The sequence below is a fragment of the Bombina bombina genome, chromosome 5 (assembly GCF_027579735.1).
Source record: "Bombina bombina isolate aBomBom1 chromosome 5, aBomBom1.pri, whole genome shotgun sequence".
NCBI classification, from domain to species: Eukaryota; Metazoa; Chordata; class Amphibia; order Anura; family Bombinatoridae; genus Bombina; species Bombina bombina.
The window spans coordinates 1158650691-1158676399 of NC_069503.1; the positions used below are offsets into that span (position 1 = coordinate 1158650691).

Genomic DNA, 25709 nt, shown 5'->3' on the forward strand with positions numbered 1-25709 from the left:
AAGACCGGTTACTCTGCGTAAACTTGTTTAGAAATGTACCGTCTAAATTAGGACAGAAAGATCCTTCTTTTTCACGAAAGCAAGAAAAAGAAAACCAAGCCCTGTTTGAAACTGAAACGGGAACATTCACTCCCAAGGTGAAATATCCTGAACAACCTTCAGAACGCCTCTCCTCTTATCTGTTCTACAGATAATCTGGAGAAAAAGGAACCTGTTCCTTAAAGGAAGGAGTTGAATTCCATGAGAGATAGTTGCGGTCTTTTTATTGACTTCACCCTGATCCAAGACTGACTGGGTATCCAAGAGGACTTGAACTGCTCCTGCTTGGGAGACAACGGGGAAGACTTCCTGAAGTTATGAAGGAAGTAACAAATATAAAAGATTAGCCTAACAGCTTTTCTGTCCTGGATCTCCTCATGGAGACCTCCAATGGGGTTAGACAATGCATCGCACTAGCAAGATGTCGCACTTGCCCATAAAGACTTCCATCCTTAAAAGAGCCTGTATACTTTATATGGATTGAAGACATCCTAGCCAGAATAGTAACAGCCCTTATTACATTAAGCACCCTGTGCCATGAAAATTAAGGAGACAGCTTATTACTGACAGGAGAAGGGAAAAAAGGATACTTGACTTCTCCCATACCTGAAAAAATTCTCCTAACAAGGCTGAGAACAGGAATTTGTTTTACAGATGAATCCTAGTGTATATTAAATTCACTAATTATATCCAAAGGAGTACAGGCTTGAATCCAAAGAGAACTACTTCAGCACCAGATGAAGGATTATACTGTCCAAATCGGAGGTTTAACCCTCAGATGCTAACGACTATCCACCTCCTTCAAAGAAGGACAATATGCGTAGCAGCAATCGGAGCAGAAACCTTACTATCTGATTCATTAAATTTCCTCTTGCGAATTCCCTCTAAAATAGGAAAAGCAGATAACACCACAGATGCCAGAAGATACATGGGCAGACAATTCTGCAGGCAAATAACTCCTCCAGGAGATTGAGAGGAACCGCAGGGCACTGCATGTGACGCCATAAAAGGGCTTGGGACGTCTGGGGAGAAGCTGTGGCACAGCTTAAACAGCATCAACCAGGGAGACATGAGGCTAAAATAATTCTGGATTACATTATTTAAAATAATTAAACTATTTAAAATGACACTGTCACTTTAAGATAGATAGATATTACTTAAAAATCTAAATATCAAAATAAAACATTTGATTTCCTTATTCTGGAAACCCCCAGTGAAAGAAATCCAGCATAAACAAATGTATAAAATATGTGGAACCAATGTAACACAGTTAAGAACATTAACAGTATGGGATACAAAATGTGCTTCCAAGGAAGACATTTTAACAACCCTAATTGCTTATGTTGTTTTTTTACAGTTTATGGGAATAAACCGAACATATATTGATTTAAAGATCATTCGATCAGAGACCGTTTAAAAATGAATCTTCCTAAGTGTTAATCCTCACACCCACTGTATTTTATTTTTACAAAGCAAAATCTACCAACAGCATAGGAAAATGCATCAAAATAAGAGGCAAGCAGAGCTTCAGCTCTGCTGTGTTCAAGCCGGAGAACGGAGCGGAGCAGAATACAGACATTCAACCGTCATATAGAGGAGGCGTGGCCAAAAGTCAGAACGAAAAAAAACTCTATTCCGTTGACTATTCCTTCTACAATGAGGTATCTGTAACTTTAAACCTCTATATCAGGGATCAAACTGAGAGCTATAACTCACAGCCCAAAAACGTGTAAAAGAGAACACTGTTGGAAAAATGGGAAATTACCAGGAACGTACTGCATATAAAATGGATGACACTATGCAGAACCATAAAAAGTGTGCCAAATACGCTCCCTTAACAGACCCTGTAAAATTCCCCCTATGAACTAGGGAACCTAATAGGGTACTTTATTATAACATAAATTATATATACTGTAACAGCAAATAAACGTTAGCCCACTGGTAGTTAACTCCTTCCCTTTATGAAGGAGGATAACGGTCTCCGTGTCTCATGCATACTGTGCCTGCCACTGCCGTAATCATCCATAAGGATAGTCCCATTAAAGAGCAGAGGGTCTCAACCCCTACAGTGCCAGCCTTCTAGCCCCAGAAGAACAAAAGGCACTTACCTGCATTCTAGTCGTCCGGCAGTCAGACTCAAAAAGTATGAGACGGTGCCGCTCCTCACAGAGACCTGTGTAAAAAGAAAGACAGAGTAAACCTACTCAGGCTTTCAATACAAGGGCAGGAACATGTTAGGAAAACGCAGCAAAGCCCACTTTACAAGTTCCTAACTGCTTTAAAGCCACCACAGCCCTGCTGAAGAGACTAACGTGGAGTACAGCTATACCCAAATTGTGATGGAAGGCCAGAGCAATCTTGCTCAGACTTCAAAATAAAAAAAATCTTGATAGAAGAATCTTAATCAGGACACCTAATTACTTCACCTGTTCCTTGCACTAGAGGCAAAGAGAATGACTGGGGGTTGTGGGAAGGGAAATTATATTTAACAGCTTTGCTGTGGTGCTCTTTGCCTCCTCCTGCTGGCCAGGAGTGATATTCCCAACAGTAATTGATGATGATCCGTGGACTCAAAGAAAAAGGATTATCTTTCTTTTTAAACAACAACAATTCTGGTGTTGACTGTCCCATTAAGGTTGCCCTGGGGTTACAATGAAACGTTCTGGGTAACAGGGAACATTGAGATGCAGCACTATCTGTGGATCCTGAGAGGAAGTGGGATCACTGGCAAAAGCAGTTTAAGAACTAGCTGCCACGTTAGGAGGATGCGCTTGATACATGAATTACAAATAATTAATATCATCACATTTTATTGTTACCTGAGTACTTTGTACGGTTTTGTAGACAAATCCATGTCAAACCAGGCCAGCTTAGAGTCATAACTGCCACAGATCAGATTGTCACCTGCATAAAGATGAACAGTTACTGTCAGTCATCTACCCCAATGCACCAACACAACAGCAATTATATGACATCTCTCGCAAAAAGACAACAAACCGCACAAAACCCTAAATAAACTGTTACATATAATAACTTTTTATTCCTTCTGTCAGCCCGTGTGTTTCTGCATAACCACTATATTGCTTCCTCCCTTGGTTTCTGTCTCACCTGCTGGGTGAATGGCAATGCTAGATATCCACTTGCAGTTGGCAAGCAGTTTCTTAGCCATTTCTTGCTTTAACAGGTTGTAGACTCGCACATAGCGCTGGGTCGCCACAAAGAAGAAAGGTCGTGTTGGGTGGAAAAGAACTCGCTGGACCTGCCCTTTGTTTTTGCGGAATGGGTTCTGGCTACGGCGTCGGCTTAGCTGGTGGATAAGAACCTGGGAGTTGCCATTATCTGGGATCACTACAGCAAAATAGTCGCCACGTGCATGCCAGGTGACCTGCTTCACGGCCTTTGGGTAAAATAAGAAAGTAATAAAGCACATTTACAGCAGGCACAATATTCCTCTTACTCTTGCGTCCTTCAGGGGAGGAGGAAAAATAAATATAATGTAAAGAGATGATGGAGAATTGAAATAAAAAACATATTTGTAAAATTAAAAGGTTTATTGAAGGCAAAAAATATTTATGTGGGATGGGTGACAGGAATACAGGAAGGAACTAGACACAAAGGCGACACTTAAAACTTCTCTGACCTTTTCATGCTCGATACGCAGTCGCACTCCCTGCTCGTGTGCTGCCCCCTCCATCTCCTCCCACTTCACAGGCTGCTGCCGTTCCTCCTCTGGGGGCTGGTATGAGTTCAGAAACTGGTCTGTAGAAGTGCAGAGCAGTCGGTCTCCAAGCCCTGGATTTAACAGGACTACTGACCGCTCCCTAAGGGGGCACAAGAGGTGGTGCGTTATTTACATCTGTACTTGTACTACGACATTTAGAACAAGTTAAGCCGATCCCGGTGCATAGTAACCAAATACATCTTCTTATGATTATTTATATGTTAATTTCAATTAAACAACAGAGGTATAAAATGTTAATCTTTGCTGTTTTGGGAAGGAGAACTTGTGCTAAAAGTGGGACAATACAATGTGGGTTTAAGATATTTAGGAACTAATTACTCCCATGTGGCTATTATGTGCACCACAGAAAATGGCACACAAATGTAAATTGTTTTTTTTTGCATTTAATATGGTGTCATTTTCTCAATTTATGATATTTCTGCAGTCTAAGGCTATAAAAGGTATAATCTGTGTGTGTCTTGCGCAAATAAGCTGAAAGTCATGTCTAAATGCAACAAGGGCCAAACAATGAAAAAGGCTCAGCAGCAAAAGGGTTAAGGTGCCCTGGGCTCCCTTAAACAAAAACCATAGTATGGCAGGTGATCACCTACAAACCAGAGGGAAGTCCCTTCTTTCTGATAAATGGGGAGATAGGGGCTGTATAGAGCACGGGTTTCAAGATTACGGGCGGCTTGAGGAGGGGAGCGGACGGCATATAGCCGAAGTACTGCAGGCAGCAGTTTGAATTTGCTCCCCAAGGACCGAGCGCTACGGATACAGTGATACATATGTGAGTTAAAGTACTGTATATTATTGCTGAATACTGTATTTTCTTTAAGCCTATTGTGGGGGTTGGAGGAGAGGCTGTTGTAGCTACCTGCACACGGAAAGGAGGAACTTTTTGCTTCTACGGCTGTAAAAACAGCTCCAGTGATCAGTGATGCAGGTGATGACTGTATGTTCTGCATGTCACTTGATAAATTCATTTATTTCATGTTGGTGAGAGTCCACGATCCATTACTCTTCCCTAACACTAGGAGGCAAAGATTCCCAAACCCCAAGAGCTCTATAAAACTCCTCACACCGCACACATACCTCGGTCTAGCTGAGCAAAGTGAGGAAGGAAAAGAAACGAGAGCAAAATAAAAAGACAAAAAGATGTGAGAAAGAACAAACCAACACCAGAAAAAAACAAAAACATAATTTATGTAAGAACTTACCTGATAAATTCATTTCTTTCATATTAGCAAGAGTCCATGAGCTAGTGACGTATGGGATATACATTCCTACCAGGAGGGGCAAAGTTTCCCAAACCTCAAAATGCCTATAAATACACCCCTCACCACACCCACAAATCAGTTTAACGAATAGCCAAGAAGTGGGGTGATAAGAAAAAAGTGCGAAAGCATAAAAAATAAGGAATTGGAATAATTGTGCTTTATACAAAAAAATCATAACCACCACAAAAAAGGGTGGGCCTCATGGACTCTTGCTAATATGAAAGAAATGAATTCATCAGGTAAGTTCTTACATAAATTATGTTTTCTTTCATGTAATTAGCAAGAGTCCATGAGCTAGTGATGTATGGGATAATGAATACCCAAGATGTGGATCTTCCACGCAAGAGTCACTAGAGAGGGAGGGATAAAATAAAGACAGCCAATTCCGCTGAAAAATAATCCACACCCAAAACAAAGTCTTAATCTTATAATGAAAAAAACTGAAATTATAGGCAGAAGAATCAAACTGAAACAGCTGCCTGAAGTACTTTTCTACCAAAGACTGCTTCTGAAGAAGAAAACACATCAAAATGGTAGAATTTAGTAAAAGTATGCAAAGAAGACCAAGTTGCTGCTTTGCAAATCTGATCAACCGAAGCTTCATTCCTAAATGCCCAGGAAGTAGAGACTGACCTAGTCGAATGAGCTGTAATCCTTTGAGGCGGAGTTCTACCCGACTCAACATAAGCATGATGAATCAAAGACTTTAACCACAATGCCAAAGAAATGGCAGAAGCCTTCTGACCTTTCCTAGAACCAGAAAAGATAACAAACAGACTAGAAGTCTTTCGGAAATCTTTAGTAGCTTCAACATAATATTTCAAAGCTCTAACTACATCCAAAGAATGCAACGATCTTTCCTTAGAGTTCTTAGGATTAGGACACAATGAAGGAACTACAATTTCTCTACTAATGTTGTTAGAATTCACAACCTTAGGTAAAAATTTAAATGAAGTTCGCAAAACCGCCTTATCCTGATGAAAAATCAGAAAAGGAGACTCACAAGAAAGAGCAGATAATTCAGAAACTCTTCTAGCAGAAGAGATGGCCAAAATAAACAAAACTTTCCAAGAAAGTAATTTAATATCCAGCGAATGCATAGGTTCAAACGGAGGTGCTTGAAGAGCCCCCAGAACCAAATTCGAACTCCAAGGAATCAACTTCTATGCCACCTGTAGAACAAAGTGGGTAGTATATGTACTTAACTGCAATATTTGCCAACATCAATATGTAGGCCAAACCTCTTGTGAGTTCCGAGAAAGGGTTAGGGAACATTTGAGAGATGTTGAGAATTTTAATAAAAAAGCAGTTGCTAAACACTTTAATGGTCTGCATTTAACTGGTGTTCCCAATTTTGGAGCGCAAATCATTGAAGTAGTTCATAGACCTACCAGAGGAGGGGACAGATATAAACTCCTTACAAAAAGGGAGTTATTCTGGATTCTAAATTTAGAAACCAGACACCCTAAGGGTATCAATCTGGAATGGGATATTTCTTATTTCATAGATTAATGCTTAAATATGCATTTCTCAATTTAAAAATGTCAAATTATTATTATTATTATTAATAACATTTTTTTAATTGCATATAAGCATTTTCCCCTGCTAAGGTTGTCTTCCCCCTCCAGATTACCGACTCCCAACATAGACAACAGCACACTTATACATATATATCATTGGTCTGTGAAACAATATCCCTTATTTTCCAAATATGATTTAATTTCTCACATAGATTAACCATATACTTGTATAGCCCTAACATTGTAACCATGCCTTAATGTTTCCTAAATAATATTTGAATATATCGTCCTAGGTTTAGTTTTTAGCCATGGATTTGTTCACTCATTGTTCATTAGGCATTTTTCATTAACTTAGTTTAGATAAATTAGCAGCTATACAAGTTTATAGACATACACTTAAATGTCTTAAATGTTTCTATTTACAACAGCCTGTCAGTATGCATACAAGGATTCTTTTGTACCTTCAATTTTATTACATTTGTTGATTTTAATATTTCTTAACATGCTGCCAGTGTTTCCTTCAGGGTGACGTCCGGTTGCAGCCGTTACTGGCTGCTGATTGGACAATCATCCCTTTAAGTACACTTCAGACATGTTTAGCATTAGTTCCTATGACTAAGCGCCACTAGGGGGCGCGAAACGCGTCAGGACTGCTATTCCTGCTTACCTGCACCTTGATGCAGCTTTTACCCTTTGTTTAATAAAGATTCCCGGATTTTACTTTGCCCCTGAGTGCTCAGATCTCTGCTTTCTTTGGATAATATTTCAAAGCTCTAACTACATCCAAAGAATGCAACGATCTTTCCTTAGAGTTCTTAGGATTAGGACACAATGAAGGAACTACAATTTCTCTACTAATGTTGTTAGAATTCACAACCTTAGGTAAAAATTTAAATGAAGTTCGCAAAACCGCCTTATCCTGATGAAAAATCAGAAAAGGAGACTCACAAGAAAGAGCAGATAATTCAGAAACTCTTCTAGCAGAAGAGATGGCCAAAAGAAACAAAACTTTCCAAGAAAGTAATTTAATATCCAGCGAATGCATAGGTTCAAACGGAGGTGCTTGAAGAGCCCCCAGAACCAAATTCGAACTCCAAGGAGGAGAGATTGACTTAATGACAGGTTTTATACGAACCAAAGCCTGTACAAAACAATGAATATCAGGAAGATTAGCAATCTTTCTGTGAAAAAGAACAGAAAGAGCAGAGATTTGTCCTTTCAAGGAACTTGCAGACAAACCTTTATCCAAACCATCCTGAAGAAACTGTAAAATTCTAGGAATTCTAAAAGAATGCCAGGAAAAAGGATGAGAAGAACACCAAGAAATGTAAGTCTTCCAGACTCGATAATATATCTTCCTAGATACAGATTTACGAGCCTGTAACATAGTATTAATTACGGAGTCAGAGAAACCTCTATGACTGAGAATCAAGCGTTAAATCTCCATATCTTCAAATTTAAGGATTTGAGATCCTGATGGAAAAAAGGACCTTGCGATAGAAGGTCTGGTCTTAACGGAAGAGTCCACGGTTGGCAAGTAGCCATCCGGACAAGATCCGCATACCAAATCCTGTGAGGCCATGCTGGAGCCACCAGCAGAACAGACGAACGCTCCTTTAGAATCTTGGAAATCACTTTTGGAAGAAGAACTAGAGGCGGAAAGATATAGGCAGGATGATACTTCCAAGGAAGTGACAATGCATCCACTGCTTCCGCCTGAGGATCCCTGGATCTGGACAGATACCTGGGAAGCTTCTTGTTTATATGAGAAGCCATCAGATCTATTTCTGGAAGTCCCCACATTTGAACAATCTGAAGAAATACCTCTGGGTGAAGAGACCACTCGCCCGGATGTAACGTCTGGCGACTGAGATAATCCGCTTCCCAATTGTCTATACCTGGTATATGAACCGCAGAAATTAGACAGGAGCTGGATTCCGCCCAAACAAGTATTCGAGATACTTCTTTCATAGCCAGAGGACTGTGAGTCCCTCCTTGATGATTGACATATGCCACGGTTGTGACATTGTCCGTCTGAAATCAAATAAATGACTCTCTCTTTAGAAGAGGCCACGACTGAAGAGCTCTGAAAATCGCACGGAGTTCCAAAATGTTGATTGGTAATCTCGCCTCCTGAGATTCCCAAACCCCTTGTGCTGTCAGAGACCCCATACAGCTCCCCAACCTGTCAGACTTGCATCTGTTGAGATCACAGTCCAGGTCGGAAGAACAAAAGAAGCCCCCTGAACTAAACGATGGTAGTCTGTCCACCACGTCAGAGAGTGTCGTACAATCGGTTTTAAAGATATTAATTGCGATATCTTTGTATAATCCCTGCACCACTGGTTCAGCATACAGAGCTGAAGAGGTCGCATGTGAAAACGAGCAAAGGGGATCGCGTCCGATGCAGCAGTCATAAGACCTATAATTTCCATGCATAAGGCTACCGAAGGGAATGATTGAGACTGAAGGTTTCGACAAGCTGAAACCAATTTCAAAAGTCTTTTTTCCGTCAGCGACAGAGTCATGGACACTGAATCTATCTGGAAACCTAAAAAGGTTACCCTTGTCTGAGGAATCAACAAACTCTTTGGTAAATTGATCCTCCAACCATGTTCTCGAAGAAACGATACAAGTTGATTCGTATGAGATTCTGATATAAGTGAAGACTGAGCAAGTACCAAGATATTGTCCAAATAAGGAAATACCATAATACCCTGTTCTCTGATTACAGATAGAAGGGCACCGAGAACCTTTGTAAAAATCCTTGGAGCTGTTGCTAGGCCAAACGGCAGAGCCACAAACTGGTAATGCTTGTCTAGGAAAGAGAATCTCAGAAACTGATAGTGATCTGGATGAATCGGAATATGCAGATATGCATCTTGTAAATCTATTGTGGACATATAATGCCCTTGCTGAACAAAAGGCAGAATAGTCCTTATAGTTACCATTTGGAATGTTGGTATCCTTACATAACGATTCAATATTTTTAAATCCAGAACTGGTCTGAAAGAATTCTCCTTCTTTGGTACAATGAAGAGATTTGAGTAAAACCCCAGCCCCTGTTCCAGAACACATTTCAGAAATGCTTGAGCCTTCACTGGATATATTGGGACACGGGAAAGAAAAAATCTTCTTGGAGGAGGCCTTATCTTGAAGCCTATTCTGTACCCTTGAGAAACAATGTTCTGAATCCAAAGATTGGGAATCGAATTGATCCAAATTTCTTTGAAAAAACGTAATCTGCCCCCTTCCAGCTGGGCTGGAATGAGGGCCGCACCTTCATGTGGACTTGGGAGCTGGCTTTGGCTTTCTAAATGGCTTGGATTTATTCCAGACTGGAGATGGTTTCCAAACTGATACTGTTCCTGTAGGGGAAGGATCAGGCTTTCGTTCCTTATTATGACAAAAGGAACGAAAACGATTAGTGGACCTAAATTTACCTTTAGATTTTTTATCCAGTGGTAAAAAAGTTCCTTTCCCCCCCAGTAACAGTTGAAATAATAGAATCCAACTGTGAACCAAACAATTTATTACCCTGGAAAGAAAGGGAAAGCAAAGTTGACTTAGAAGACATATCAGCATTCCAAGTTTAAGCCATAAAGCTCTTCTAGCTAAAATAGCTAAAGACATATACCTGACATCAACCCTAATGATATCAAAGATGGCATCACAAATAAAGTTATTAGCATGTTGAAGAAGATTAACAATGCTATGAGTATTATGATCTGTTACTTGTTGTGCTAAAGCTTCTAACCAGAAAGTTGAAGCTGCAGCAACATCCGCCAAAGATATAGCAGGTCTAAGAAGATTACCTGAACATAAGTAAGCTTTTCTTAGAAAGGATTCAATTTTCCTATCTAAAGGATCCTTAAAGGAAGTACTATCTGCCGTAGGAATAGTAGTACGTTTAGCAAGAGTAGAGATAGCCCCATCAACCTTAGGGATTTTGTCCCAAAACTCTAATCTGTCAGATGGCACAGGATATAATTGCTTAAACCGTTTAGAAGGAGTAAATGAATTACCCAAATTATTCCATTCCCTGGAGATTACTTCAGAAATAGCATCAGGGACGGGAAAAACCTCCGGAATAACTACAGGGGGTTTAAAAACCGTATTCAAACGTTTAGATTTAGTATCAAGAGGACCAGACTCCTCTATTTCTAATGCAATTAAGACTTCTTTAAGTAAAGAACGAATAAATTCCATTTTAAATAAATAAGAAGATTTATCAGTATCAATCTCTGAAACAGAACCCTCTGAACCAGAAAAATCAGTATCAGAAACAGAATCAGAATGATGATGTTCGTTTAAAAAGTCATCTGAAACATGAGAAGTTTTAAAAGACCTTTTACGTTTACTGGAAGGAGGAATAACAGACATAGCCTTCCTAATAGATTTAGAAACAAAATCTCTTATGTTAACAGGAACACCCTGAATATTAGATGTTGATGGAACAGCAACAGGTAATGGAACATTACTAAAGGAAATATTATCTGCATTAGAAAGTTTGTCATGACATTCATCACAAACAACAGCCGGAGGAACAGATACCACAAGTTTACAACAAATACACTTAACTTTGGTAGATCCAGCATCAGGCAGCGATTTTCCAGAAGTAGCTTCTGATTCAAGGTCAATCTGAGACATCTTGCAATATGTAATAGAAAAAACAACATATAAAGCAAAATTATCAAATTCCTTATATGACAGTTTCAGGAATGAGAAAAAATGCCAATGAACAAGCTTCTAGGAACCAGAAGCAAATAAACAATGAGACTTAAATAATGTGGAGACAATAATGACGCCCATATTTTTTAGCGCCAAAAAAGACGCCCACATTATTTGGCGCCAAAAATGACGCCACATCCGGTAACGCCGACACTTTTGGCGCAAAAACGGGAAAAAAATTACGCAACTTCCGGCGACAAGTATGACGCCGGAAATGACACAGAAAATTTTTGCGCCAAAAAAGTCCGCGCCAAGAATGACGCAATAAAATGAAGCATTATCAGCCCCGCAAGCCTAACAGCCCACAGGAAAAAAGTCAAATTTTAAGGTAAGAAAAAATTGGTTTATTCATATGCATTATCCCAAATATGAAACTGACTGTCTGAAATAAGGAACGTTGAACATCCTGAATCAAAGCAAATAAATGTTTAAAGACATATATTTAGAACTTTATAAAAAAGTGCCCAACCATAGCTTAGAGTGTCACAAAATAAGACTTACTTACCCCAGGACACTCGTCTACATGTAGTAGAAAGCCAAACCAGTACTGAAACGAGAATCAGTAGAGGTAATGGTATATATAGGAGTATATCGTCGATCTGAAAAGGGAGGTAAGAGATGAATCTCTACGACTGATAACAGAGAACCTATGAAATAGACCCCGTAGAAGGAGATCATTGAATTCAAATAGGCAATACTCTCTTCACATCCCTCTGACATTCACTGCACACTGAAAGGAAAACCGGGCTCCAGCCTGCTGCGAAGCGCATATCAACGTAGAATCTAGCACAAACTTACTTCACCACCTCCATGGGAGGCAAAGTTTGTAAAACTGATTTGTGGGTGTGGTGAGGGGTGTATTTATAGGCATTTTGAGGTATGGGAAACTTTGCCCCTCCTGGTAGGAATGTATATCCCATACGTCACTAGCTCATGGACTCTTGCTAATTACATGAAAGAAATGTATGCTTACCTGATAAACGTATTTCTTTCTTAACACGGTGAGTCCACGGAATCATCAATTACTGTTGGGAATATCACTCCTGGCCAGCAGAAGGAGGCAAAGAGCACTACAGCAGAGCTTCCCTTCCCACAACCCCCAGTCATTCGACCAAAGGAAAGGAGAGAAAGGAAATAACCCAAGGTGCAGAGGTGGCTGTGGTTCATATAAACAAAACTGTCTGAATACAGGGCAGGCCATGGACTCATTGTGTCAAGAAAGAAAACATAATTTATGTAAGAACTTACCTGATAAATTCATTTCTTTCATATTAGCAAGAGTCCATGAGCTAGTGACGTATGGGATATACATTCCTACCAGGAGGGGCAAAGTTTCCCAAACCTCAAAATGCCTATAAATACACCCCTCACCACACCCACAAATCAGTTTAACGAATAGCCAAGAAGTGGGGTGATAAGAAAAAGGTGCGAAGCATAAATATAAGGAATTTGAATAATTGTGCTTTATACAAAAAAATCATAACCACCACAAAAAAAGGGTGGGCCTCATGGACTCTTGCTAATATGAAAGAAATGAATTTATCAGGTAAGTTCTTACATAAATTATGTTTTCTTTCATGTAATTAGCAAGAGTCCATGAGCTAGTGACGTATGGGATAATGACTACCCAAGATGTGGATCTTCCACGCAAGAGTCACTAGAGAGGGAGGGATAAAATAAAGACAGCCAATTCCGCTGAAAAAAATCCACACCCAAAAATAAAGTTTAAATCTTATAAAGAAAAAAACTGAAAATATAAGCAGAAGATTCAAACTGAAACAGCTGCCTGAAGTACTTTTCTGCCAAAGACAGCTTCAGAAGAAGAAAACACATCAAAATGGTAGAATTTAGTAAAAGTATGCAAAGAGGACCAAGTTGCTGCTTTGCAAATCTGATCAACCGAAGCTTCATTCCTAAACGCCCAGGAAGTAGAAACTGACCTAGTAGAATGAGCTGTAATCCTTTGAGGCGGAGTTTTACCGTACTCGACATAAGCATGATGAATTAAAGATTTCAACCAAGATGCCAAAGAAATGGCAGAGGCCTTCTGACCTTTCCTAGAACCGGAAAAGATAACAAATAGACTAGAAGTCTTTCGGAAATTCTTAGTAGCTTCAACATAATATTTCAAAGCTCTAACTACATCCAAAGAATGCAATGATCTCGCCTTAGAATTCTTAGGATTAGGACACAATGAAGGAACCACAATTTCTCTACTAATGTTGTTGGAATTCACAACCTTAGGTAAAAAAATTAAAAGAAGTTCGCAACACCGCCTTATCCTGGTGAAAAATCAGAAAAGGAGACTCACAAGAAAGAGCAGATAATTCAGAAACTCTTCTGGCAGAAGAGATGGCCAAAAGGAACAAAACTTTCCAAGAAAGTAATTTAATGTCCAATGAATGCATAGGTTCAAACGGAGGAGCTTGAAGAGCCCCCAGAACCAAATTTAAACTCCAAGGAGGAGAAATTGACTTAATGACAGGTTTTATACGAACCAAAGCTTGTACAAAACAATGAATATCAGGAAGATTAGCAATCTTTCTGTGAAAAAGAACAGAAAGAGCAGAGATTTGTCCTTTCAAGGAACTTGCAGACAAACCTTTATCCAAACCATCCTGAAGAAACTGTAAAATTCTCGGAATTCTAAAAGAATGCCAGGAAAAATGATGAGAAAGACACCAAGAAATGTAAGTCTTCCAGACTCTATAATATATCTCCCTAGATACAGATTTACGAGCCTGTAACATAGTAATAATCACAGAGTCAGAGAAACCTCTTTGACTAAGAATCAAGCGTTCAATCTCCATACCTTTAAATTTAAGGATTTGAGATCCTGATGGAAAAAAAGGACCTTGTGACAGAAGGTCTGGCCTTAACGGAAGAGTCCACGGTTGGCAAGAGGCCATCCGGACAAGATCCGCATACCAAAACCTGTGAGGCCATGCTGGAGCTACCAGCAGAACAAACGAGCATTCCTTCAGAATCTTGGAGATTACTCTTGGAAGAAGAACTAGAGGCGGAAAGATATAGGCAGGATGATACTTCCAAGGAAGTGACAATGCATCCACTGCTTCCGCTTGAGGATCCCTGGATCTGGACAGATACCTGGGAAGTTTCTTGTTTAGATGAGAGGCCATCAGATCTATTTCTGGAAGTCCCCACATTTGAACAATCTGAAGAAATACCTCTGGGTGAAGAGACCATTCGCCCGGATGTAATGTTTGGCGACTGAGATAATCCGCTTCCCAATTGTCTATACCTGGGATATGAACCGCAGAAACTAGACAGGAGCTGGATTCTGCCCATACCAGAATTCGAGATACTTCTTTCATAGCCATAGGACTGTGAGTCCCTCCTTGATGATTGATGTATGCCACAGTTGTGACATTGTCTGTCTGAAAACAAATGAACGATTCTCTCTTTAGAAGAGGCCAAGACTGAGCAAGTACCAAGATATCGTCCAAATAAGGAAATACCACAATACCCTGTTCTCTGATTACAGACAGAAGGGCACCGAGAACCTTTGTAAAAATTCTTGGAGCTGTAGCTAGGCCAAACGGCAGAGCCACAAACTGGTAATGCTTGTCTAGGAAAGAGAATCTCAGAAACTGATAGTGATCTGGATGAATCGGAATATGCAGATATGCATCCAGTAAATCTATTGTAGACATATAATGCCCTTGCTGAACAAAAGGCAGGATAGTCCTTACAGTTACCATTTTGAATGTTGGTATCCTTACATAACGATTCAATATTTTTAGATCCAGAACTGGTCTGAAGGAATTCTACTTCTTTGGTACAATGAAGAGATTTGAATAAAACCCCAGTCCCTGTTCCAGAACTGGAACTGGCATAATTACTCCAGCCAACTCTAGATCTGAAACACATTTCAGAAATGCTTGAGCCTTCGCTGGGTTTACTGGGACACGGGAAAGAAAAAATCTCTTTGCAGGAGGCCTTATCTTGAAGCCAATTCTGTACCCTTCTGAAACAATGTTCTGAATCCAAAGATTGTGAACGGAATTGATCCAAATTTCTTTGAAAAAACGTAATCTGCCCCCTACCAGCTGAGCTGGAATGAGGGCCGCACCTTCATGTGGACTTAGGAGCTGGCTTTGATTTTCTAAAAGGCTTGGATTTATTCCAGACTGGAGATGGTTTCCAAACTGATACCGCTCCTGAGGATGAAGGATCAGGCTTTTGTTCCTTGTTGTGACGAAAGGAACGAAAACGATTATTAGACCTAAATTTACCTTTAGATTTTTTATCCTGTGGTAAAAAAGTTCCTTTCCCTCCAGTAACAGTTGAGATAATAGAATCCAACTGAGAACCAAACAAATTATTACCCTGGAAAGAAAGGGAAAGCAGAGTAGACTTAGAAGACATATCAGCATTCCAAGTTTTAAGCCATAAAGCTCTTCTAGCTAAAATAGCTAGAGACATATACCTGACATCAACTCTAATGATATCAAAGATGGCATCACAAATAAAATTATTAGCATGTTGAAGAAGAATAATAATGCTATGAGAATTATGATCTGTTACTTGTTGCGCTAAAGCTTCTAACCAAAAAGTTGAAGATGCAGCAACATCCGCTAAAGATATAGCAGGTCTAAGAAGATTACCTGAACACAAGTAAGCTTTTCTTAGAAAGGATTCAATTTTCCTATCTAAAGGATCCTTAAAGGAAGTACCATCTGCCGTAGGAATAGTAGTACGCTTAGCAAGAGTAGAGACAGCCCCATCAACCTTAGGGATTTTGTCCCAAAACTCTAATCTGTCAGATGGCACAGGATATAATTGCTTAAAACGTTTAGAAGGAGTAAATGAATTACCCAAATTATTCCATTCCCATCTGCCGTAGGAATAGTAGTACGCTTAGCAAGAGTAGAGACAGCCCCATCAACCTTAGGGATTTTGTCCCAAAACTCTAATCTGTCAGATGGCACAGGATATAATTGCTTAAAACGTTTAGAAGGAGTAAATGAATTACCCAAATTATTCCATTCCCTGGAAATTACTTCAGAAATAGCACCAGGGACAGGAAAAACTTCTGGAATAACTACAGGAGATTTAAAAACCTTATCTAAACGTTTAGATTTAGTATCAAGAGGACCAGAATCCTCAATTTCTAATGCAATTAGGACTTCTTTAAGTAAAGAACAAATAAATTCCATTTTAAATAAAAATGAAGATTTATCAGCATCAACCTCTGAGACAGAATCCTATGAATCAGAAGAACCATTATCAGAATCAGAATGATGATGTTCATTTAAAAATTCATCTGAAAAATGAGAAGTTTTAAAAGACTTTTTACGTTTACTAAAAGGAGGAATAACAGACATAGCCTTCTTAATGGATTTAGAAACAAAATCTCTTATGTTATCAGGAACACTCTGAGTATTAGATGTTGACGGAACAGCAACAGGTAATGTAACAGTACTAAAGGAAATATCTGCATTAACAAGTTTGTCATGACAAACAGTACAAACAACAGCTGGAGGAACAGATACTATAAGTTTACAGCAGATACACTTAGCTTTGGTAGCTCCAGCACCAGGCAGCGATTTTCCAGAAGTATATTCTGACTCAGTTTCAACGTGGGACATCTTGCAATATTTAATAGAAAAAACAACATATAAAGCAAAATTGATCAAGTTCCTTAAATGACAGTTTCAGGAATGGGAAAAAATGCCAGTGAACAAGCGCCAAGAATGACGCAATAAAATGAAGCATTTTCAGGCCCCGCGAGCCTAACAGCCCACAGGGAAAAAGTCAAATTTTAAGGTAAGAAAAAATTGATTTATTCATATGCATTATCCCAAATATGAAACTGACTGTCTGAAATAAGGAACGTTGAACATCCTGAGTCAAGGCAAATAAATGTTTGAATACATATATTTAGAACTTTATAAAAAAGTGCCCAACCATAGCTTAGAGTGTCACAGAAAATAAGACTTACTTACCCCAGGACACTCATCTACATGTTGTAGAAAGCCAAACCAGTACTGAAACGAAAATCAGCAGAGGTAATGGTGTATATATATATATAAGAGTATATCGTCGATCTGAAAAGGGAGGTAAGAGATGAATCTCTACGACCGATAACAGAGAGCCTATGAAATAGACCCCGTAGAAGGAGATCATTGAATTCAAATAGGCAATACTCTCCTCACATCCCTCTGACATTCACTGCACGCTGAGCGGAAAACCGGGCTCCAACCTGCTGCGGAGCGCATATCAACGTAGAATCTAGCACAAACTTACTTCACCACCTCCATAGGAGGCAAAGTTTGTAAAACTGATTTGTGGGTGTGGTGAGGGGTGTATTTATAGGCATTTTGAGGTTTGGGAAACTTTGCCCCTCCTGGTAGGAATGTATATCCCATACGTCACTAGCTCATGGACTCTTGCTAATTACATGAAAGAAATACATTTATCAAGGTAAGCATACATTTTGTCTTCTTTCTAATGACACGGTGAGTCCATGGATCATCATCAATTACTGTTGGGAATCAATACCCAAGTTAGAGTACACAGATGATAAGGGAGGGACAAGACAGGGAACCTAAACAGAAGGCAACACTACTTGCAGAACCTTTCCCAAAAGAAAACTCAAACGAGGCAAAGGAATCGATTTAATAGAATTCGGAAAAAATGCAAAGAAGACCAAGTCGCAACCTTACAGATCTGTTCTACAGAGGCCTCATTCTTGAAGGCCCAAGAAGAAGACAACGCCCAGGTGGAATGAGCTGTAATCGTCTCAAGAGGCTGCAGTCTCATGCGCCAAACCAATAACACTTCTCACCAGAGAGAAGTGGCTGCAGCTTTCTAAACAAAGCAGTAGACTGACTATTGCTTAAAGGGACATGAAACCCAACATTTTTATTTCATGATTCGGATAGAGAATACATTTTTATTTCATGATTTGTATAGAGAATACATTTTTATTTCATGATTTGTATAGAGAATACATTTTTATTTCATGATTTGTATAGAGAATACATTTTTATTTCATGATTTGTATAGAGAATACATTTTTATTTCATGATTTGTATAGAGAATACATTTTTATTTCATGATTTGTATAGAGAATACATTTTTATTTCATGATTTGAATAGAGAATACATTTTTATTTCATGATTTGTATAGAGAATACATTTTTATTTCATGATTTGTATAGAGAATACATTTTTATTTCATGATTTGTATAGAGAATACATTTTTATTTCATGATTCGGATAGAGAATACATTTTTATTTCATGATTCGGATAGAGAATACATTTTTATTTCATGATTCGGATGGAGAATACATTTTTATTTCATGATTTGTATAGAGAATACAATTTTATTTCATGATTCGGATAGAGAATACATTTTTATTTCATGATTCGGATAGAGAATACATTTTTATTTCATGATTCGGATAAAGAATACAATTTTATTTCATGATTCGGATAGAGAATACAATTTTATTTCATGATTTGTATAGAGAATACAATTTTATTTCATGATTTGTATAGAGAATACAATTTTATTTCATGATTTGTATAGAGAATACAATTTTATTTCATGATTTGTATAGAGAATACATTTTTATTTCATGATTTGTATAGAGAATACATTTTTATTTCATGATTTGTATAGAGAATACATTTTTATTTCATGATTCGGATAGAGAATACATTTTTATTTCATGATTTGTATAGAGAATACATTTTTATTTCATGATTTGTATAGAGAATACAATTTTATTTCATGATTCGGATAGAGAATACATTTTTATTTCATGATTTGTATAGAGAATACAATTTTATTTCATGATTCGGATAGAGAATACATTTTTATTTCATGATTTGGATAGAGAATACATTTTTATTTCATGATTTGGATAGAGAATACATTTTTATTTCATGATTCGGATAGACAATACATTTTTAAACAACATTCCAATTTACTTCTATTATCTAATTTGATTTATTATTTAGATATCCTTTGTTGAAGAAATAGCAATGCACATGGGTCAGCCAATCACGTTAGGCATCTATGTGCAGCAACCAATCAGAAGCTACTGAGCCTATCGAGATATGCCTTTCAACAAAAGATATCAAGAGAATGAAGCAAAAAGATAATAGAAGCAAAAAGATAATAGAAGTAAATTGGAACGTTGTTTAAAATTGAATGTTCTATCAGAATCATGAAAGAAAAAATGGGGTTTCATGTCCCTTTAAGAGCACGCACAACGTCTAAGTTGAGAAATAAACGTTCCTTATGAGAAGAAGGATTAGGACAGAGAGAAGGAACAACAATTTCTTGATTATTATTCCTGTCCGAAACAACCTTAGGAAGAAAACCAAATTTGGTACGGAGAACTGCTTTATCTGCATAGAATATGAGACAAGGAGAATCACATTGCAAAAGTGAGAGACCAGAAACTCTCCAAGCAGAAGAAATAGCAGGACCCCCCCCCAAAAAAAATCTTCCAAGATAATATCTATGGAATGCATAGGCTAAAACAGAGCCCGCTGTAAAACTAAGAACAAGGTTAAGACTCCAAGGAGGAGCAACAGATTTAAACACAGGCCTGACACCAAGATTGCACATCTGGTACGTGCGTCCGCCAGACGCCTATGTAGAAAAAAATAATGCAGAATTATGACCCTTCAGGATACAAACTGACAAATTGGAAAAGAAAACAATATCCAATGGTACTACTGCATTTATATCAGGACTTCTGCCATTTAAATTAATACCCCAGTTTAATAACAGTGGGTTCATGGGATGGTGCTGTGTATATTAACAACTAGAGAAAGAGGGTAGAGAGGAATAGCTTCCTCTAAAGTATACACTGATAGCACTCCAGAGTCTGAAAAGGATAAGTTGGATATAGATGTGAACTCAAAAGGAAACGGTCTCCTACTCTGGGATCAGGAACACATGTATAAATTAAAATTTAACTTTTATTAAATTAAGACTAAAAACAGGATTCAACTTAAAATTACGACCTGAGGTGGAGATAACGTGACAAAAGTCATATATGCTACAGATTAAGCTATATGCTGATTATAAGTAGAAATGCTATTGCTGTTACCCTCTGTAAATCAGAGACATTCTATTTAGATTTAGAATCAATCTGAGCCATTAGATAAGTGACCAATTGACACCACTGTGCATATATTAGATATTACTCGCTCTCTTAACCCTAATGGTATCCAGATACCTCTGGACATTTACTACTAAGGGTATTTTTTGACATCCTGTTAACCACACTACAGAGGGTAACAGCAATAGCATTTCCTTTTGAGTTCACATATATATTCAACTTATCCTTTTCGGACTCTGGAGTGCTATCAGTGTATACTTTGGAGGAATCTATTCCTCTCTACCTTCTTACAAACTGACAAACCCTACTCCAGTCCTGGAGAAAGGACAAAATTCAAGATTCCTGACCCTACTCCAAGAGTGACCCTTGGATACCCACCAGTAAGATATTTACGCCATATCTTACGGGAAAACCTTTCTAAGCGCAGGCTTTCAAGTCAGAATCATGGTCCAATGACTCAGACTCGGATATACCACGCTTAGACAGAACCAAGCGTTCAATCACAAGCAGTCAGCATTAGAAAAATGAAACTGAATGAAAGGAAAAGACCCTATCATAAGGTCCTTCCAAGAGACAGATTCCACGGGGGAGAAATAAAATCTCCACTAGATCTGCAAACCAGAGCCAACCTCCAATTCAGAGCCCTGGGAGGGTACATCTGAGATCGCCATTAAAGCATCAGAAGTTGTATGGACCATGTGGTTATCCTTTCTACTGCGTTTGCCTTGAAGTACGCAAAGGCAGATAACGCCTCTGAAAGTGTAGATGACAAAACTGCAGCAATGCCCTGCAGTGTGATCGCAGCAGAAGCAGCCGAGGAACTTGGCGCCGCTTGAGGGGGCGTTAAGGGCTGTGACGCTTGGGAAGAAAGTTGCGGCATACTCTTAATCTCCTCAGCAGAACCCTGAGAAGCATCCGCTTTTCACAAACTTTTATTAAAGAAAATTTGCTCTCTAAACTGTAACTGTAGCGCTGCGGAATCTGTTGGCGCTCCACAAATACCTGATAATAATAATAATAATGCCCTCTCAGTGCATGAGGGACAAAAAGTAACAGGGGGTTCCACATTGGCATTCAAACATAAAGAACATGTAATGCTCTGAAGGTCTTCCATGACAAAAAACAAACAATTTTGGTTGTGGCACTGTTTAAATATAGGATGTGTTTAAACCCTTAAAATATAAAAACAGCCTAATATGACCGTTGACAATATTCAAGAAACCAGAGTGTAACTGAGCCTTTAATTTATTTCCCCAACACTCTGTCCGTAATACTGTGCTAAAGAAAATGCAAATGCAAACATATAAATAATAATCCGGCCTTGCACTAAGTCACCAATTTTATTGACTTAAACAAAATAGTGCACCATGTCGCCACAGCTCTGCTGCGGCGCCTACCTGCCCCCACACGACTATGGACACCGATATGCAGAGTGCCGAAGACCGCACCTGTGTTCACCTTAACCATGCGGTCTAATGAAAAACACCGGAGTCTATCAGCGTACTCCTCTGGTGCCGGGATCTCTAGTAAGAATAACAGCGCGGCTTCTCAAGTGCACGAAACGCTAAGCCCCGCTTCTCGTGGGTGGACAAACAGAGCTCGACTGAACCCGGCTAACGTAGCGTGTAAAATACATAATGCCGGGCATCGTAACAAATGTAAAGCACTTATACATAGTCCCATAAAAACAGCCTAATAACCTTCCTGTTTAGAACACTGATTAAACTAAAACAGCTGACACCGGAGCCTTATACCAAAAACTCTGAAGTGCCGATCTCCAGCGTCTAGCCCACAGTTCCAAAGTAGCACAGTTTCTTATCCTTTATTGTGAACACAAAACTGAAATTCCCACTGTCTGTCAAACAGAGACATTCCGGACAGTAAGTAATGAGGGGAACATTTACCATGTCCCAACACACTGTAGTTGTCAATAAAGACCCCAGGTGAATGACCCCTCACATCAGATAGGGAAAACAACAGTCTATTCTGAGTTAATTTATGTCCCAGAATTTAAGGACTGCACATACCTCTATGCTGAGCGACAACATGACTTGTCCCACACGATCAAGAGGTCCTTCTTCTCCTCCTGTAAGCCTGTGGGAATAAACACGGTCTTAGATAATATCTGCTAAAACCATCATCAGCAGGGCAGCACAGAGTATAGGAGGCGCAGAGAGAGAATGAAATCCCAACAGTTCCCATTGCTTAAAAGCCACCTGTAGCTATACTCTAGAGGCTGACAAGGAATACGGCTACACCCTGAGTAAAATAGCACTCACTGGTACCATTTTAAAAATAATAAACTCTTGATTGAAGAATTACTTTACCTCTTCCTACACTAACACAGGCAAAGAGAATGATTGGAGTGGGAGGGAGGGGAGGAGCTATATATACAGCTCTGCTGTGGTGCTCTTTGCCTCCTCCTGCTGACCAGGAGGCGATATCCCACATTAAGGATGAAATCCGTGGACTCATTGTATCTTTTAAAAGAAATACAAACTTACCTGTGAAATAAAAATAAAACCTAAGATAGCTACAATGTAACTATTAGTTATTTTGTAGCTAGCTTAGGTTTTATTTTATAGGTATTTAGTTTTAAATAGGAATTATTTAGGTAATAATTGTAAGGTTTATTTAGATTTATTTTAATTATATTTAAGTTAGGGGGTGTTAGGGTTATGCTTAGGGTTACGTTAGGGGTTAATATATTATTTAGTGTTAGTGATGTTGGAGGCCAGAGGTGTAGGGGTTAATAACTTTAGTATAGTGGCGGTGACATTGGGAGCGGCAGATTAGGGATTAATAACATTATGTTGTAGGTTGCGGTGATGTTGGGGCGGCAGATTAGGGGTTAATAGTTTTATTTAGGTGCCGGCGATGTTAAGGGCGGCAGATTAGGGGTTAATAACATTATGTAGGTGGCGGCAGATTAGGGGTGTTTAGACGTGGTTTTTATGTTAGGGTTAAACGTAACTTTTTTTTTCCCCCATAGACATCAATGGGGCTGCGTTACGGAGCTTTTGTTTACGCGATTGCAGGTGTTAAGCTTTTTTTTTTTGCCGGCTCTCCCCATTGATGTCTATGGGGAAATCGTGCACGAGCACATCAAAGCAGCGCTTGGATTTGGGTGAAGCATGGAGCTCAACGCAAGCCGGGTTTTACAAAACCTGTAATAGCAGCGCTATAGGGAGGTGAAATACCGGTGCTTTTGTGGCGGTCGTTAATTTCCCTATTGTGCTCAAAACTCGTAATTTAGCTGATAGTTAATAGGAGGACTAGAATTTTAACAAACTGTCTGATACAGGATCTATTGAGCCAAAGAAACCTTCATCAGTAGAATAAACTTAAATATGCTGTCGGTCAGAACAAAATTAATTGGAACTTAACAATTTTGAAAAGACCTTGTAAGTTTATTTAAAGGCATAATACAGTCATAACCTTTTATGATATAAGCAACAACATGTGATGTTTGCAGATGAATTCAAGTACATGAACTGAATAAGTAAAAACAGTAAATGTTATTGTACATGTAGAAACATTACTAGCATAAAATATGATAAATAAATGCCACATAATTAAGCTGAAGGAATAACAACAGCTTAATATTGAAAAGAACACACTTAGCTTTGTAGAATTGTGTTCCAAGGCATCAAAGTTTCTACAGTAAAATCAGAGTCAGGATCAGAATGAAACATCTCGCAAAATGTAACAGAAAAAGAAAAATAACATTAGGCAAAACATTCAATTTCCACAATATAACAGTTTCAGTAGAGAAAAACAAAAGCAGGCATAATAGCTTTCAAGTTAATGAAACAGCGAGCAATAGAGGGAGAGGGTTAAAATAACTAAAATTTGGTGCCAAGAATGTCGCATTATGCAAAAGAAGTTAAAAAATTTTGGCGCAAAACTAACACCAGGAAATTACACAATTCGCGTCATAACAAACGCGATTCTGCGCCAAAACAACTAGCGTCAACAAAGACGCAGGAAATTACAAAAAAAATTGCGACAAGAATGACGCAACAAAAAACAGCATTATGCACCCTCGCGAGCCTAGATTTGCCCGCGAAAAAATAAAAGTCAAATTAGAAAAAGACTGAACCCCAGGTAAAAAAAAAGTTTAAATAAACTTCCCAAACATGATTCCTATACTGAAACTGTTTAGACTGCAAAAGGAAATATACATAGACCTGACTCATGGCAAATATAAGTAAATACATATATTTAAAACTTTATATTATTACATAAAGCGCCAAACCATAGCTGAGAGTGTCTTAAATAAAGATACATACTTACCGAAAGACACCCATCCACATATAGCAGATAGCCAAACCAGTACTGAAAACTATCAGCAGAGGTAATAGTATATAAGCGTATATCGTCAATCTGAAAAGGGAGGTAGGAGATGAATCCCTACGACCGATAACAGAGAACCCTTGAAAAGATTTCCCGCAAGGTAAACCATAAAATCAATAGGCGATACTCCCTTCACATCCCACTGACAAACACTGTACTCAGAGGAATTGGGCTTCAGAATGCTTAGAAGCGCATATCAAAGAATAAATCATAAAAATCAAGCACAAACTTACTTCACCACCTCCATAGGAGGCAAAGTTTGTAAAACTGAGTTGTGGGTGTGGTGAGGGGTGTATTTATAGGCATTTGAGGTTTGGGAAACTTTGCCCCTCCTGGTAGGATTGTATATCCCATACGTCACTAGCTCATGGACTCAGTTGCCAATTACATGAAATATAACTGTACGCCTGGAAGCTCAACGAGCCTCTAATGCATAAACATTTGTAATTGCAACAATTTTCTGGGCGCAGTGGTGCATTATCAGACAAAAACATAATTTATGTAAGAACTTACCTGATAAATTCATTTCTTTCATATTAGCAAGAGTCCATGAGCTAGTGACGTATGGGATATACATTCCTACCAGGAGGGGCAAAGTTTCCCAAACCTCAAAATGCCTACAAATACACCCCTCACCACACCCACAAATCAGTTTAACGAATAGCCAAGAAGTGGGGTGATAAGAAAAAAGTGCGAAAGCATAAAAAATAAGGAATTGGAATAATTGTGCTTTATACAAAAAAATCATAACCACCACAAAAAAGGGTGGGCCTCATGGACTCTTGCTAATATGAAAGAAATGAATTTATCAGGTAAGTTCTTACATAAATTATGTTTTCTTTCATGCAATTAGCAAGAGTCCATGAGCTAGTGACGTATGGGATAATGACTACCCAAGATGTGGATCTTTCCACGCAAGAGTCACTAGAGAGGGAGGGATAAAATAAAGACAGC

General features: G+C 38.7%; 1 protein-coding gene across 1 annotated transcript in view; it reads right to left on the minus strand.

The window, feature by feature from the left end:
- Window positions 1–25709, minus strand: part of BOP1 (BOP1 ribosomal biogenesis factor) — a 192127-nt gene that overhangs the window by 2839 nt on the left and 163579 nt on the right. The window contains exons 12-14 of the mRNA XM_053715497.1: window positions 3680–3860; window positions 3148–3436; window positions 2859–2943 (exon numbers count right to left, since the gene is read on the minus strand). Coding sequence (XP_053571472.1) covers window positions 2859–2943; window positions 3148–3436; window positions 3680–3860 — 555 coding nt within the window. The remainder of the gene's footprint in view (window positions 1–2858; window positions 2944–3147; window positions 3437–3679; window positions 3861–25709) is intronic.